The sequence below is a fragment of the Lactuca saligna genome, chromosome 5 (genome assembly GCF_052625555.1).
Source record: "Lactuca saligna cultivar CGN05327 chromosome 5, ASM5262555v1, whole genome shotgun sequence".
NCBI lineage: Eukaryota > Viridiplantae > Streptophyta > Magnoliopsida > Asterales > Asteraceae > Lactuca > Lactuca saligna.
In genome coordinates this window covers 113,157,493-113,171,652 of record NC_136421.1, presented here as the reverse complement: position 1 = coordinate 113,171,652, position 14,160 = coordinate 113,157,493, and the positions used below count along the sequence as shown (strand labels likewise).

General features: G+C 33.0%; 1 protein-coding gene across 1 annotated transcript in view; it reads left to right on the top strand.

Moving 5' to 3' along the window:
* LOC145045610 (protein FAR1-RELATED SEQUENCE 5-like) overlaps positions 1-7,730 on the top strand; it is a 58,477-nt gene extending 50,747 nt beyond the window's left edge. The window contains exons 9-10 of the mRNA XM_078993935.1: positions 7,411-7,484; positions 7,652-7,730. Coding sequence (XP_078850061.1) covers positions 7,411-7,484; positions 7,652-7,730 — 153 coding nt within the window. The remainder of the gene's footprint in view (positions 1-7,410; positions 7,485-7,651) is intronic.
* Positions 7,731-14,160: the final 6,430 nt, after the last annotated feature.

Genomic DNA, 14,160 nt, shown 5'->3' with positions numbered 1-14,160 from the left:
CGATTAAGACCGCGATGGTGGAGTACTTTAATGAGCGATATGCAACTCTAGCAAAGATAGTTGCCGCTGCAGCCACTTCGGCTGTAACTGCGGCAGGGGTTGGAGGAGGAGCCGGCAGGGCTTTCCAGTACCTAGATTTTGATAATACGAAGCGCTCGACATTTGATGGTACACAAGATGCGATCAGGGCTATGCGGTGGTTGTCTCACATAGAGGGTTGTTTCTTCACGTGCTCATGTCCTGCTGACCAGAAGGCTAGGTGTGCTCTGAACCTGCTTAGGCTCGGGGCAAAGGACTGATGGAGATTGACGATAGGTTCATATTCTGATGATCTGCGGGCTGCTATTACTTGGGAGCAGTTCCGGGATATGTTTCACACCCGTTACCTTCCGTGTGTGGAACAGGAGCAGCTTGCTCAAGAGTTTTTGACATTGAGACAGGATGGGGAGTCTGTTATGGAGATCACCCGGATGTTTACTTAGTGGGCTATGTTTTTTCGGGAGTTTGCGATAGAGCAGTCTCAGATGACTCATTATCTGAGTATGCTCAAGACAGATATACGACATTTTGTGGCTACACAGCATTGTGATACCCTCCTGGACCTTCAGGAAGCCGCGAGGTGGCATGAGTTGGGGATAGAGCTGCAGCTGAAGGATTAGCGTCAGGCACCGACACAGTCTCAGTAGGTGTCTAAGCGGTCTAAGACCGTTGATACACAGTCTGGGGGCCATCAGCGCCGCACTTGTGGAAAGTGTGGCAAGGCTCATTCGGGGGTTTGTCAAGCAGGAGGAGGGTGCCAAAAATGTGGCAAGGAGGGGCACTATGCCAGCGACTGCTGTCAGTCCACCCCTCCAGCAGATATGAGGATTAGTTACCAATGTCATCAGGTTGGTCATGTGAAGACCAACCTTCTGCAGCTCGCCGCCAAGTCGGCGCAGGGTTCCATGCCAGCTACTGTGAGGATTGGAGATGGGAGGCCAGTCAGGGTGGAGCCTCTAAAGGCTCAGGGTCGCGCCTTCCAGCTTACGGCCGAGGTGGCCAAGTCAGCACCGGATGTGGTTGCTGGTACGTTTCTATTCTCTATATCAGTTATTGTATTTGTGTTATGCTTATTGATGGTACCTGTGATTAGGTATGTTTTTCATGAAATCTTTGACCGCTTTGGTTTTATTTGACTTGGGGGCGAGTTGATCGTTTGTATCTAAGACCTTCTCTAGAGGGTTTAGTGTGCCGATGGATGTTCTTGAGTGCCCGTTGCGAGTTTCGATCGCCAACGAGCTCGGGGTTTCTGCTTCTTCAGACTACCGGGGATGCGAGTTGGAGATGTAGGATTTTGAGCATTCTAACACTCCTAAGAGTACATGCAACCCTAAAAACCTTGGATCTACGTTTTCTCTATTATACATGCAATTATGAATATCCAACGTATTATCCTAATCTAGCATACAAAATAATGAATATAACAAGATAGAATACATACCTCTTTGATGTAAAATGTCTTCATGAAGCTTGAGTGCCCAGTGCCTCAAGTGTGACACCTCAAATGGTTCACACAACACCAAATACATTTGGAATAACTTGAGAGAATTCTACAACTCATGGAATCGGCTAGCCCTTCTTTTACGAACACTAGTGCCAATTTTTGTGAATAATATGATGCTTATATAGTGTGTTACAATTAGGGTAAACCCTAATTGTCATGGCCTTCCATTTCCTTGGATCCATAGGTTCAAATACACCATGGAGCATCCATGGACCATCCTATGGGTTTTAGCCCAACTTGATTATCCATGGAGCATTAGCCTACTAAACAAGTATGGATGATTTACACAATCAACCCATATATTTAATTAGTCTTCTTTTGATCACTTAATTAATTCTAGATTAATTCTTGATCAATACTAATTAAATAATCCTATTAATATATTAGAACTTATAATATATTAATCAACCCTAAGTGTTATTTCTCTCATTATAGTCTATCAAAGTGCATGATGCCATGCAACCCAAATGGACCATGCCGGGTCGGGTCAAGTCTTACCAATTATAGTTATGGACTTAGACATTAATCCAAAATTCTCCCACTTGGATAAGTCTAAAACTATTATTGCGAATGACTTCAAGAACCGACCGACAATCGTAGCTCTCAAAAGCTTATGTCGAACTTTAACCTTGCCGATGATCTCTGACCTTTGTCAATGACTTGTCCATTAGATAAGTGATCATACATTCCTCCATTATAGATATCATATGGATTGAGACATGGATTTTAAAACATTCTCTCTATCCATCTGATGTTTCCCGATTTCTGATTCATGATGACTGACTAATTGAACAAATCAAATCAGTCCTGGCCTGGCCGAGCACTTCCATTTGTCATCATCAAATCATCGAGGGGCCCACCGATATTGCTTTTATCCCGAAGTTAAAAGGAATGGATAAACTTTGACTCATATGGCTTGTTCTGCTACTTGTTGAATCATACACAAAGGCACGTTTTATAACATCGAGTTACCAATGCGTTTTCGTGCAATCAATGTACTATCAACTCATAGTAACAACTCATATATCTAGGTTTGAAGAATATAAGATATTATTGTCTCATGATCACTTGTGATAAAATCCATGAAGTGATTCAAATGAGTGCGGGTTGAATCCAATACTCAGAACTTATGAGCACTCAGAGTGTTGTAGCACAACTTTGTCCACCAACCTGGACCTCTATAAGCCAACCCATGACAGTCTTGATTCATATGTACTTCCAACATATGACCGACTGTGGATGGTTTGAATAACTTAGTCATTCCGGAAGAATAACCTAGTTATTATGGAAGTCAAAACATGAAAAGTGAAACACAAGAATAAATGAATCTAATATGGTCTCAGAACTTATGAATATAAATAAAACACCTTTTATTTATCACCAAATGATTGCACATTATTCATTGTATACTGTTTCAGCTATCAACTTTATTCTTGAATTTAAAACAATAGTTGTCCCATGCTCCAAGCATGTATACTAAGTTTTTTAAAAACTAGTCATGCCATACACCAAGTATGCATACTATGTTTGTCTATGACCCTTACTTTGTGAAATAAACCAATTGTCCAAACTTTCAATGATTCTAATTTCACACTCCCGAATTCTTATGGCAAATGCAGGAATTCCAAATTCATGCCATTTTAACTAAATCTATTAGATTCTCAACTTATATGTAATGATTCTCTTGTAATGATTATGCACAAAGTCACAAAGATTTGACAACAAACATTACAGAGCATTCCAAAGGAGACCAACTCCTTGGAAACATCCTTCTTGCATTAAGTTTCCTAATCTTATACAGACTTAATGAACAACTTCCACCAATGGGATCATATCCACATTCCCTTTTTGACTATCACTTCTGAACAACAGTTGCCTCTTTTTAGAATATGTCAGTATGGTCCTTCCAACAATTAACTCTATACTTCCAACTGTCCCTGAGCAACCAATCTTTGGTAAACCTTAGATTGTCCTCGATAATTGCTTAATCCTTTTAGTCATATCCAATTCTAGACCTTTTCCCTTCTTAATGCCCCAGGCATTTGGAAAATTTTGGAAAGGATGAATATAGCACATGTAATCGATCCTATATCCGAAGCATATGGGACACGATTCAAGATGTCTCACATAAAGACTAAACCAGTCTTTTGCTATAATATTTCCATTTCAATTTGCCAAGTTCTCATAATTCAGATTATGAAAAGGGATGCCGTAATCATGATTGAATTTTAGAACTCAAATAATGGACCCATATACAGAATTTCCTTATGTTGAGCCATTCCAACATGAAATTCATATATATATATATATATATATATATATATATATATATATATATATATATATCCTTGACTAAATGATTAAAACCTCACGATCTAAGCTTATAGATTTGAGATGAAGTATAATTTCCTCTCCCTTAATTCTAGCAAAACAACTTTTTCCCAATTCAAACCTTTTGTTTTCTATAATTAACATTGCTAACTTGCAATACTTATCATAATTATCATGCTCCCACTAACATGATGATTATTAGCATCACACTTATGCTCCCACTAGCTTTGACACGTATTCAGAAATCAGCTATACTTCTAGAAATCAATAGTTTATTGACTTTCTTACCAAAGTTTAGATTTCTGATACTAGATTGCTTTGATAAAACTTTATCAATATCATACACCTTATCTTAGATAGCTCACAGGTGTGTCTAAACAATTTCAAGAACTATGAAAAGGGATGTCATAATCATAGTGTTGATTGTTTAGACCTTTGCCACTTCTCACAAGTCTATGTTAGTGTGCCGGTAAACCACACAAGCTCCACTAACAACTTTGAGAATGCAAATATCACAATTGCTATCTAGCTAAAATCTACTTAGTGAAAGTGTTTCCTCACCACCATTTTCATGAATCGGAGAGAAACCTTATGACACTTAGATTTAATGGTGTATGTGTTCTTATCCATGTGAGTTGTCAAACCATAGTCACAAGACAAGGATAATGACAAATCCAAGCTCATATAGACTGAACTCAATCTTAATTTCTTGCCACCTGACAGCTCAAGGGCCTACCATTGCTTCCAAGTTGTTGTGCAACTAATTGAGGACTCTAAGAACTCATATGCAAAGCAAAATTTAACTAGAATGGGCATAGAATATGTTAACATGATAGGTTGTAAACCTCAAGTCGTGTGCTAGTGAAGAACTTTAAGTTTTATTCTTGATTAGTTCTTGAGACTTTCAAGACCTTCAAGACTCCCACTGTCCTCTTGACATATAAGACTTCCTTGTCAGATATTCAAGAGATAGTGTGGATTCTATTCAAGATAAACACTGCACACAATAGGCCTTAGTTGGTCTTTGTTTTATCCAAAACATCACACCTTACCAATTTCAAATGTACAAGAGAAGAAGACTTTTACTCTTACATTTGATAAGTGTGTTAAACCTTCTTTAAGACATGTCACTCAAGTTATAATTTTAGAGTATAACTCTAAGAATTGTTTTTTTGGAACGAAGTATGAATCATCTTCTTGATTTAACCACTTCAACAATTCATAACTCCTCTTCTTAACTATCAGAATCCACTTAGAGGATGAATTGTGATAAGGTCTCTTAATCATCAAGATGATCATATAACATGATACTAAAGTACTCTCCCATCTTTTCAGATTTGAGAAACTTTTATCCTTCTGCCTAAGTTGATTCTTCGTATTCGCTCTACCATACATTGGAACCTTTTCCGATGTCTCAGAATTACACTTAAGCTTGTAAGTATACCCGTATTTACTGAGCTTTAGTAAATTATGATGAATAATCTTATCGATCTTTTGTGGTGGACTTGACCAGTGCACAAGAATGTGTGCTCGATCCCTTAGTCCTTTCCTTATTCACATAAGGAATTAGTCTTAATTTTCCAAGCTGAAAGTTCTCATTCATCATACTATACAACTTGCAAGATTCCAAGTTTCGATCCAATTGAACCTTGGGTGATGAGAATCTTTCCTTATTTGGTAATATTAGACACTACCACAACCGAAAGAATCACATCCATTTTTCCAATATTTCTATTAATGGAATCTTATAAGCAACAACTTTTCACAAATGCTATTGTAAGGATACTTAGAATAAATAAAATCAAAACCTTTTTCTTTTATTTTAATAACTTTGAGGAAAAACTTATCCTTACAATCCATATGAAAACCTTGTTGTTATCTATTCCTAAGCAATATAAATATCATAACTCTTAAGTAATAGCCCAAAATTGTATAAGTGGGATTGAAAGGACTTAGGACTGCTAGTCTACCCTGCTTCCTGTTCTTGTTTGATGTGGTCTTAGGGTATCAAGGTTAGTTTTCCGAAGGTCGTTTGAATCCTAGTTATATATTATGTATATGTATATAGATATAAAAGGATATTTCTTTCATCCAATTCCATGCCCTTGGGTAGCAAGGGCTTACAAACATGTTCGTACTTTACTGGTAAGCTACCATAGGGGTAGTTTAGGAAGATACTATTACTAGAACAATGAAACATTCAATGAGTCAGTTCATACATGAGTCAATACATACTATGATGAGAATCAAACATGAAACAGAGTGAGGAGAAACAAACAATAGACACTATGACGAGAAACAAACATACAGGCTAGACAGAGAAAGAACGCACAATACAGCTAACACACATATACATTACATATACATTACATATACATTAACGCAGTTATGTGAGCCATTAAACAGGGCATGGCACTACCTGCATGACTTTTTTTTGTATCAGAATCTCCTTAATTGGAGAGCGTATGAGTTTGTGTATAGATCTATACTGGATTGACTATCCTACACCTAGCTGCTCGCTACAGTGGGACTTGCAAGTCTACGGGTGCCAAACGTCATTTTTACGGCATCTTACATTGTCGTTTTACTATTGAGTCGGTAGGAAGATACAGGCCGATCACATGTTACCATAAAAATTACAATTGCTTAAGGTATTTAGTACAACAGTAGTTACTTAATACAATACTACAGTACTATAATATTTCCCCATTATATTCACTTCGTGATCATGTACACGATGCACGGTGATGTAAAAACTATATTTTTGGTTAATGATACTCAGAGTTGGGAAAAGACACACTCTTACATGAGACACACATAAAGATACTAGATGCCTGGGTAGAAGGCTACTTTTAGTAGAAAACATAGTGTTTTCTAGGAGAGTTCAAACAAATACAAACAATACAAAACTTAACAGAACTTATATACTACAAAACATCTTACAAATGATTTCATACAAATTCAGACACTAATATACTTATGATCTTACCAGCTTTAAAGCTGATACTCGCTTTCAAAATAACTTGTATTATCAGGTCACCAGTAGACAGATACATGTGCCAAATTTTGAGAAGAAGGAGCTTGTTCAAGACTCCTCTTTTATTTTGATGTATATAATTTTTGGTGTCTATATAACTTGATAGAACACTTGTATGAAATTATACTATTAATGCAATGGATGATGTTGTTGCTTGTTTACTACTTTACATTGTTGTGATACTGTACATGACATCCTCCACCCCAAAACGTTTCTGCCGTTCACTGGTTTTGGGGGTGTGACAAAATTCAGGTAGCTTTTGTGATACTAAGCAATGCCACCAAGGAAGTATCGAAGAGGATGAACTTCAACATAGATAATGACTATGGATTTGTTTAATAATGGTGGGTTTTCATTACATTTGGTATTTTACTATTTTTATTTATTGGTGCCAATTTATATGGTGTATCGATGAAATGAACATTTAATCGTGTATATGTATTAAACAAACCCCAATCATATGTTGGTTTTAATGGTGGTTATTTTTTGCACATTTTAGAGGGAGAAAAGTCAAAGAATTGATGAGATATTCAATGGAATACGAGACAAATGGTGGTTACTCTTGAATAAATGGTAAGAATTAAGAAATATCAACTTAATCCTATTATAATGTTGTTTGTTGTTATGCCCGTTTTTCAGCAGTTCATGTGTTTTAAAACCAAAAACTGTGTTTCCACATGTATGATGTTTTCATTTGTTTGCTTAAAAATTGATAAATGAGCTTTATTTCCCTCTGATAGCATGTCATTGGAGAGTGGTGTGCCTTTAAACTGTGGTGAAGTGAACGGCTGTGCGTTGAACAATCATATTAGCTTATAATGGGAACATTTTTATTTGTTACTGGAAATTTGTGTTAAAAGTTATCAAAACAGAGCAAGAATACTGAGAATTTGTTACTTCATTATTAACACATTAATTAAACTTGGGGTTAAAAGTTATCATTCTTATTTTTCGATGTAGGGACTAAGCCTTCAAAAGTTTTGTTTTAGTCTTGATTTGTAAATATTTGTTTTTATTTATATAGAAATAATTTTAATATTCAAATACATTAAAACGGTAGATACCTTCCACTAACGTATTTCGACAAAGATAAATACAAACATTTAAACTTTATTAACTATTCATCAAAATAAAAATACTTCAATTTTTATATATTTCTTTGAACAACAGAAAAACACTTCAATTAATAGACAAAAAAACCATGAATTTACCTCATCATAGTACATGCAAATTGCCACACACTCTATATCGCAGTAATTAAACTTGGGGTTAAATTTAATATATAACTTTTATGATGACATTTAAAGTCAAAATGTGGATTTTATTTAAACTTTCATTTTGGTGTTGAAGGTTATATATTATAAGCTTTTGAATCGAGTACTTTTTAAAATTATAGTTGCATTTTAAAGAATTTGTTATTTTAAAAAAGAACAGGAAAGAAATGTCAAAATGATTTATTCCAAAAAACGAAATTTGTTTTAGCATAAGATATATTTGAAATTTTTTTAAACAAAGTTATACAAATTAAATAATATAAACAATTTAAAAATACAAATGATATACAGTCAAATAATAAAGTGATAAGATATACAATTTGCATTTCAAAAGAGACTTGCACGGATAATATGATATATCCATGTAATTTGATTTTATTATTTATAATTAATGTTATTAATTTTAAAACCACTCGTTTTTATTAATAAGTGAAAGAAACTTTTAAAAAACATGTATTATTATAATTAAAATGTTAAACATATACTAAAATATAAAGTGATAAGATAGACAATGTGTAATTTAAAAAAAGCTTACATGGATAATATAGATAATATGATATATCCATGATTTTTTGTTAATTATTGTTCTGAAGCAACATGAACATACAAACATGTATACAATAGTTAATTAAATATTATATATATCACATTCCATACATATGATCGATAACACGAATCTAATCTAATTTACATTAATATTTCAACCACAACATACAATGATATTCTTAAAAGAATACTTAAATCAAGAAAATACAAAAAAGAATTAGTATATAACAAACTTACAAATTAAAAACTTCAACATAATACCATGGCTCGAAAAATTGTTCAAAGCCCTCAAAACAAACACAAAAAACTTTAAACTTGTTTTCTTTGTGAATTTTGTAAGTCATTTGTATTTGTGTGTCTACTAAAAAAGGTTGACATTTTTTATAGTAAAGTATTCATTAATTGTTTATTAAATATATTATATAAGTTATAAAATCTTTGAATTGTTAATCTTTATTAAGAGACTTTTGAGTGATATTCATTAAAATAGGAGGTTTCAAATACATGAGGTGTTTGCAAATCTTTATGGGGGTTTCAAATACATGAGCTTCAAGGAAAAATGTTAGTTTTATAATTATGTATGATAATTGATTCTCTATTTTAAATTTTAAATTTTCCACTATAATTATATTAAATTAATAACATTAGATTAAAAAATAAAATAAAATTAATGCAGATTATAAGGTGAAATAACTTCACATATTATTTAAATCAACGATTATAATTTCATATAACTAAAAAACCTATCTCTTAAGTAATAATTTATTTAAAATAATTGATTAATAATTTTGATTTTTTAATATAAAATTTAATTAATTTTATAACTGTGGTTGTCACGTGTTATATATTCGATTATAATTAAATATTACAATTTAATCAACTCAAAGCAGTTATCCTTATCCTTATCAGTAAGGAGGGTCACATAATCATTTTCGAAACCCCCCCCCCCCCTCTAAAACCGTCCACCATAGGGAGTTCTTAGAATTGCATCTGTTGCTCAGTAATTGAGAAATTGCAATTCAACCATTGCAATCAATAATTGAATAATTGCAATTTAACACTTCCGCAATAATTAAAAGTACAGTTCTATGGTTAGGTAAAATTTTCAATATACAAGGCCTTAATATATATATATATATATATATATATATATATATATATATATATATAAACCCTAAAACTACGCTTAGAAAAAATGAAAGCAGATGAATCGCAAATATAAAAAAAGTATATTTGTTAAGTTGCTATTTTTGGATTTAGCTTTATCTTTAAAGATTCCACATGTTTCAAAGCAGATGAATCGCAAATATAAAAAAAAGTATATTTGTTAAGTTGCTACTTTTGGATTTAGCTTTATCTTTAAAGATTCCACATATTTCAAACCAATTTGGTTTTCCATAAAAGAGCCTAACTAACACATTTTTTAGATGTCACATGTCACTTAGTGGTAGGTGAGTTTGTTTATTTTCCAACAAAAGTTATGGGTCCTACTATTTGGATCCCTATTTTCTCATAAAACCCTTTATTTATTAGTTTTTTTTGGTCAAAATCAGTTTTTTCAGATTTTATTTAATTACTTGGAAATTGTACCACTTTTTTAAGTTTAGTTTTATTATCAAATATTATTGAATTACATGATTTTTTAAATTTAGTTTATTTTTCTTTTTTTAGTTCCACTTTTTTTTAAAAAAAAATATTATGTGATTGATAAATATATGGACCCATCTTAATTTATATAAATTTATAAAGATTATTAATATCAAAATTTATTGCGAAATGTTTTCTCATAACTTGAAGTAAAATATAGTTTCTTGTGTTGTTATCCACCAGCTCGACAATCCAACAGCTCACCATCACAACACCTTCAATCTTGATATTTACAAATTCAGTTTAGCATGCTCTTGAAAAATGCATGCTCTTAATAGCTGCTTAATTCTCAACTAATCCAACTATAACACATCTAATATAAAATCAAAACCATTTTAATGTAAACAAACAACAATAGCTTATGTTTTTAACTTAGGTAAAAATCACGTCCACTAGCTTCTGTCATCTAAATCACCTCCGACAACTTACCACCTCCACTAAACACCGTCGTCACCACCTCCGATCCGAACAGAAAATAAGAGAGAGATAGATAGATAGATAGATAGATAGATAGAGAGAGAGAGAGAGAGAAAGAGAGGGGGAGAGAAATTGATAGGTGGTGATTTGAATGTTAAAGATTTTGAAAAAGAAAGAAACGAGGGAGACGGGTGTTGCTGCTGCCAACGTTTGGGTGCTGCCGACGATGTTGTTGCCGACGACGATGCTGCTACCGGCGATGGATGTTGCTGGATGTTGCTCCTGTCGGTCGATGGAGCTCTTGTGCTTGGGTTGTGAGGAAGAGAGAATAGACGAGGGAGGGACATATGGGTGAAGGAATTGGATTAGGGTTTTAAATGAATTGGGTTGGGTTAAAAAAAACTGGGCTCGCGAGGAATATATATATATATATATATATATATATATATATATATATATATATATATATACATACGAATTGGGACATATGGGTAAAGGAATTGGATTAGGGTTTTAAATGAATTGGGTTTTAAGTGTGTGTATATATATATATATATATATATATATATATATATATATATATATATATATATATATATATATATATATATACACACACACTAAATCATTTGAAATTTGATTGTAGAAGTTCAAGTCTCGCGAGGAATTATTGGAATGGACACAAAATACCGCATGTTCTTTAGGATATGTCATTGTTACTAGAAGATCAAAGGCATATGGGAACGGCTTCGTGCATACGATCATACTTATATGTGATCATAGTAGAGAGTATAAACGTAAAGAGTATACAAGTAGAGCATCTGGAAGCAAAAGGACTAATTGTCAATTTCAATTGGACGGAAAGTATTTAAAAGAACATGATAAATGGACACTAAGGGTAATATGTGATGAACATAATCATCCACCGGCACAACATATGGAGGGTCATCCATTTGCAAGACGGTTATCTGTCGATGAGACTCGTTTGGTGGCTAATTTAACAAGAAAGAACGTGGCGCCACGTGACATCCTGTTAACATTGAAGGTTAAAAACGAAAACAATGTATCGACAATTGAAACAATATACAATGCACAACAAAAAATTCGGATGCACGAGCAAGCAGAAGAACTCCAATGTAGGTTCTTATGTCCCTTTTACACACCAATGATTATGTCTATGACTTTACTCCAGGTGATTGAAATGAGTTAGAAAATTTATTCTTCGTTCATCTAACGTCTTGGAAAATATGCGTGCATTTCCACATGTGTTGATAATAGATACCACGTACAAAACCATCAAATATAATAAGCCGTTGGTTCAAATTGTTGGTGTTATATCAACTCAAAAGACATTCTCTGTAGGCTTTGCCTTTATACATAGAGAAAAGGAGGCCAACTATACTTGGGTATTAAATTGTCTAAATTCGACGCTTGATACGTGTATACACCCACGTGTAAGACACAGAGTTGGCACTCATCAAGGCATATGAAACAATTTTTCCGGATGCTGCCCGATTACTTTGTAGATGGCATATTGAAGAAAACATTTCGAACGAAGCTCTTGATATAATAGTAGGAGAGCTCCAAAGGTTAAATGCGTGAAAGTTAGACTCCTCAAATTGTGGTTGCAAACTCTGTACCAGCTGTGGGTTACCATGTGCTTGCATGCTTTCTGTTTACTTAAACTCAGGTTAGTATGTTCAGTTACAACATACATAAATTTTTAAATATTACAAAAATATTTATTTTTTATTTTAATACAGGTGAAGAAATACCCTTGGATTTAATAGATATCTTTTTGAGAAAGCTTAGTATTTCTGATACGAAGCCTGAAAAAAAAAGGCGATATTTTTTGCGACAATGAAGTTGAAAAGTATAAAGAAAATTTCAACAAGTAGACAGAAGCAGGAAAAAAAATATATTTGAAAAAACTAAAAGAGATATACGATTTGCGCACAATTGATGTTGGAGAACCCATAGTTCAAAATAAGACCCGCGGACGACCGAGTATGAAGAAACAACATAAAAAGAATGTCAACCCTCCAAATCAAGCTCCTCCTAGATGCAACGACTCTACCACATCAAAGTTGATTGGGTTGGATTTAAATAAAGAACCTGAAAGACATAATTATTCGTACGACATTAACTTAAATGAAGAACCATAGATGCATGATCCATTCCTAATGAAGAGTATTCCTAATGTATTTCATGATTACATCGACAAGATACAAGATGTACTCGGTGAAACTGTGGGTTTCGAGCGGTACCTGTTAGTCTAGGGCACACTGAAGACCAATGGCTATACATTAGGAAAGAATTGCTTGAAGAGTTAGAAAGTCAATTTTATGCATACCAACACGTTTTTAATGATGGGTTCAATGAGGTATACGAGTCTTTGTGTTGGTTCGAATCACCTGCATATTTGCGACATTGGATGATTATGCCTTTGACTGGTTACTTGATTGCTAACAACTTTGGTGTGATTGTTCATTGTCCAAGCCATGAATAATCTACAACCTGCTTCCCTCTTTGGAGAGGTCCTAAAGTGTTTCAATCTCACCAAAACATTACAGTGGCACTTGTAGACAGACAATATATTTCGGTGTCTTTAAAAAGAAATTACCCAATGCCACCGACCACAACATATTGGAATGCTCATAAAAGTTCGTCTCCATCTTTCTGGAAAACTATGTATCGGTCGCATTTCGAATTATAAAATCAACATAGGCCTCGTAGTTCTGAAATACCTTGGATACATATCAAGGATTAAGTATGAATGTAATTGAACTCTTTTGATATGTATTGCTTTCAAAATTTTGTTTTATTATTAGTATGTCATATTTGTAGTCTTTTGTTATAATATTTTTAAATAAAACGATTTTAATAAATTACATACAAATAACCTAAAAAATATATAAAAAAATATATATTTAGCCTATTTTATTTTGCAAGTTTAATAACCTAAAAAATATATAAAAATTTATATTTTACCTATTTTATTTTGCAAGTTTAAAAAAATAAAAATTTAAGATCTTTTATTTTGCAAATTTAAAAAAGATTATTAAAATACTTTTACATAAAAAGGTATTATGATTAGTAAAAAATTCATCATTATTTATTAAGTATTTAATAATTATAAATAAAATACATAAAATTATTAGATAATGATGATTATTAAAAGGTAATTATTATTATAATGATTTGTTTATTTGAGGAAAAAAAGTAAGATAATAATGATGAGGGATCCTTTAAGACTATTAAAAGATATAATTAGATGAACTCAAAGTTATTTGGTTATAAACTAGATTTTACTTTTTATTAAAATACACAAACACACCAAATTTTTTTATAAATAGAGACCGATG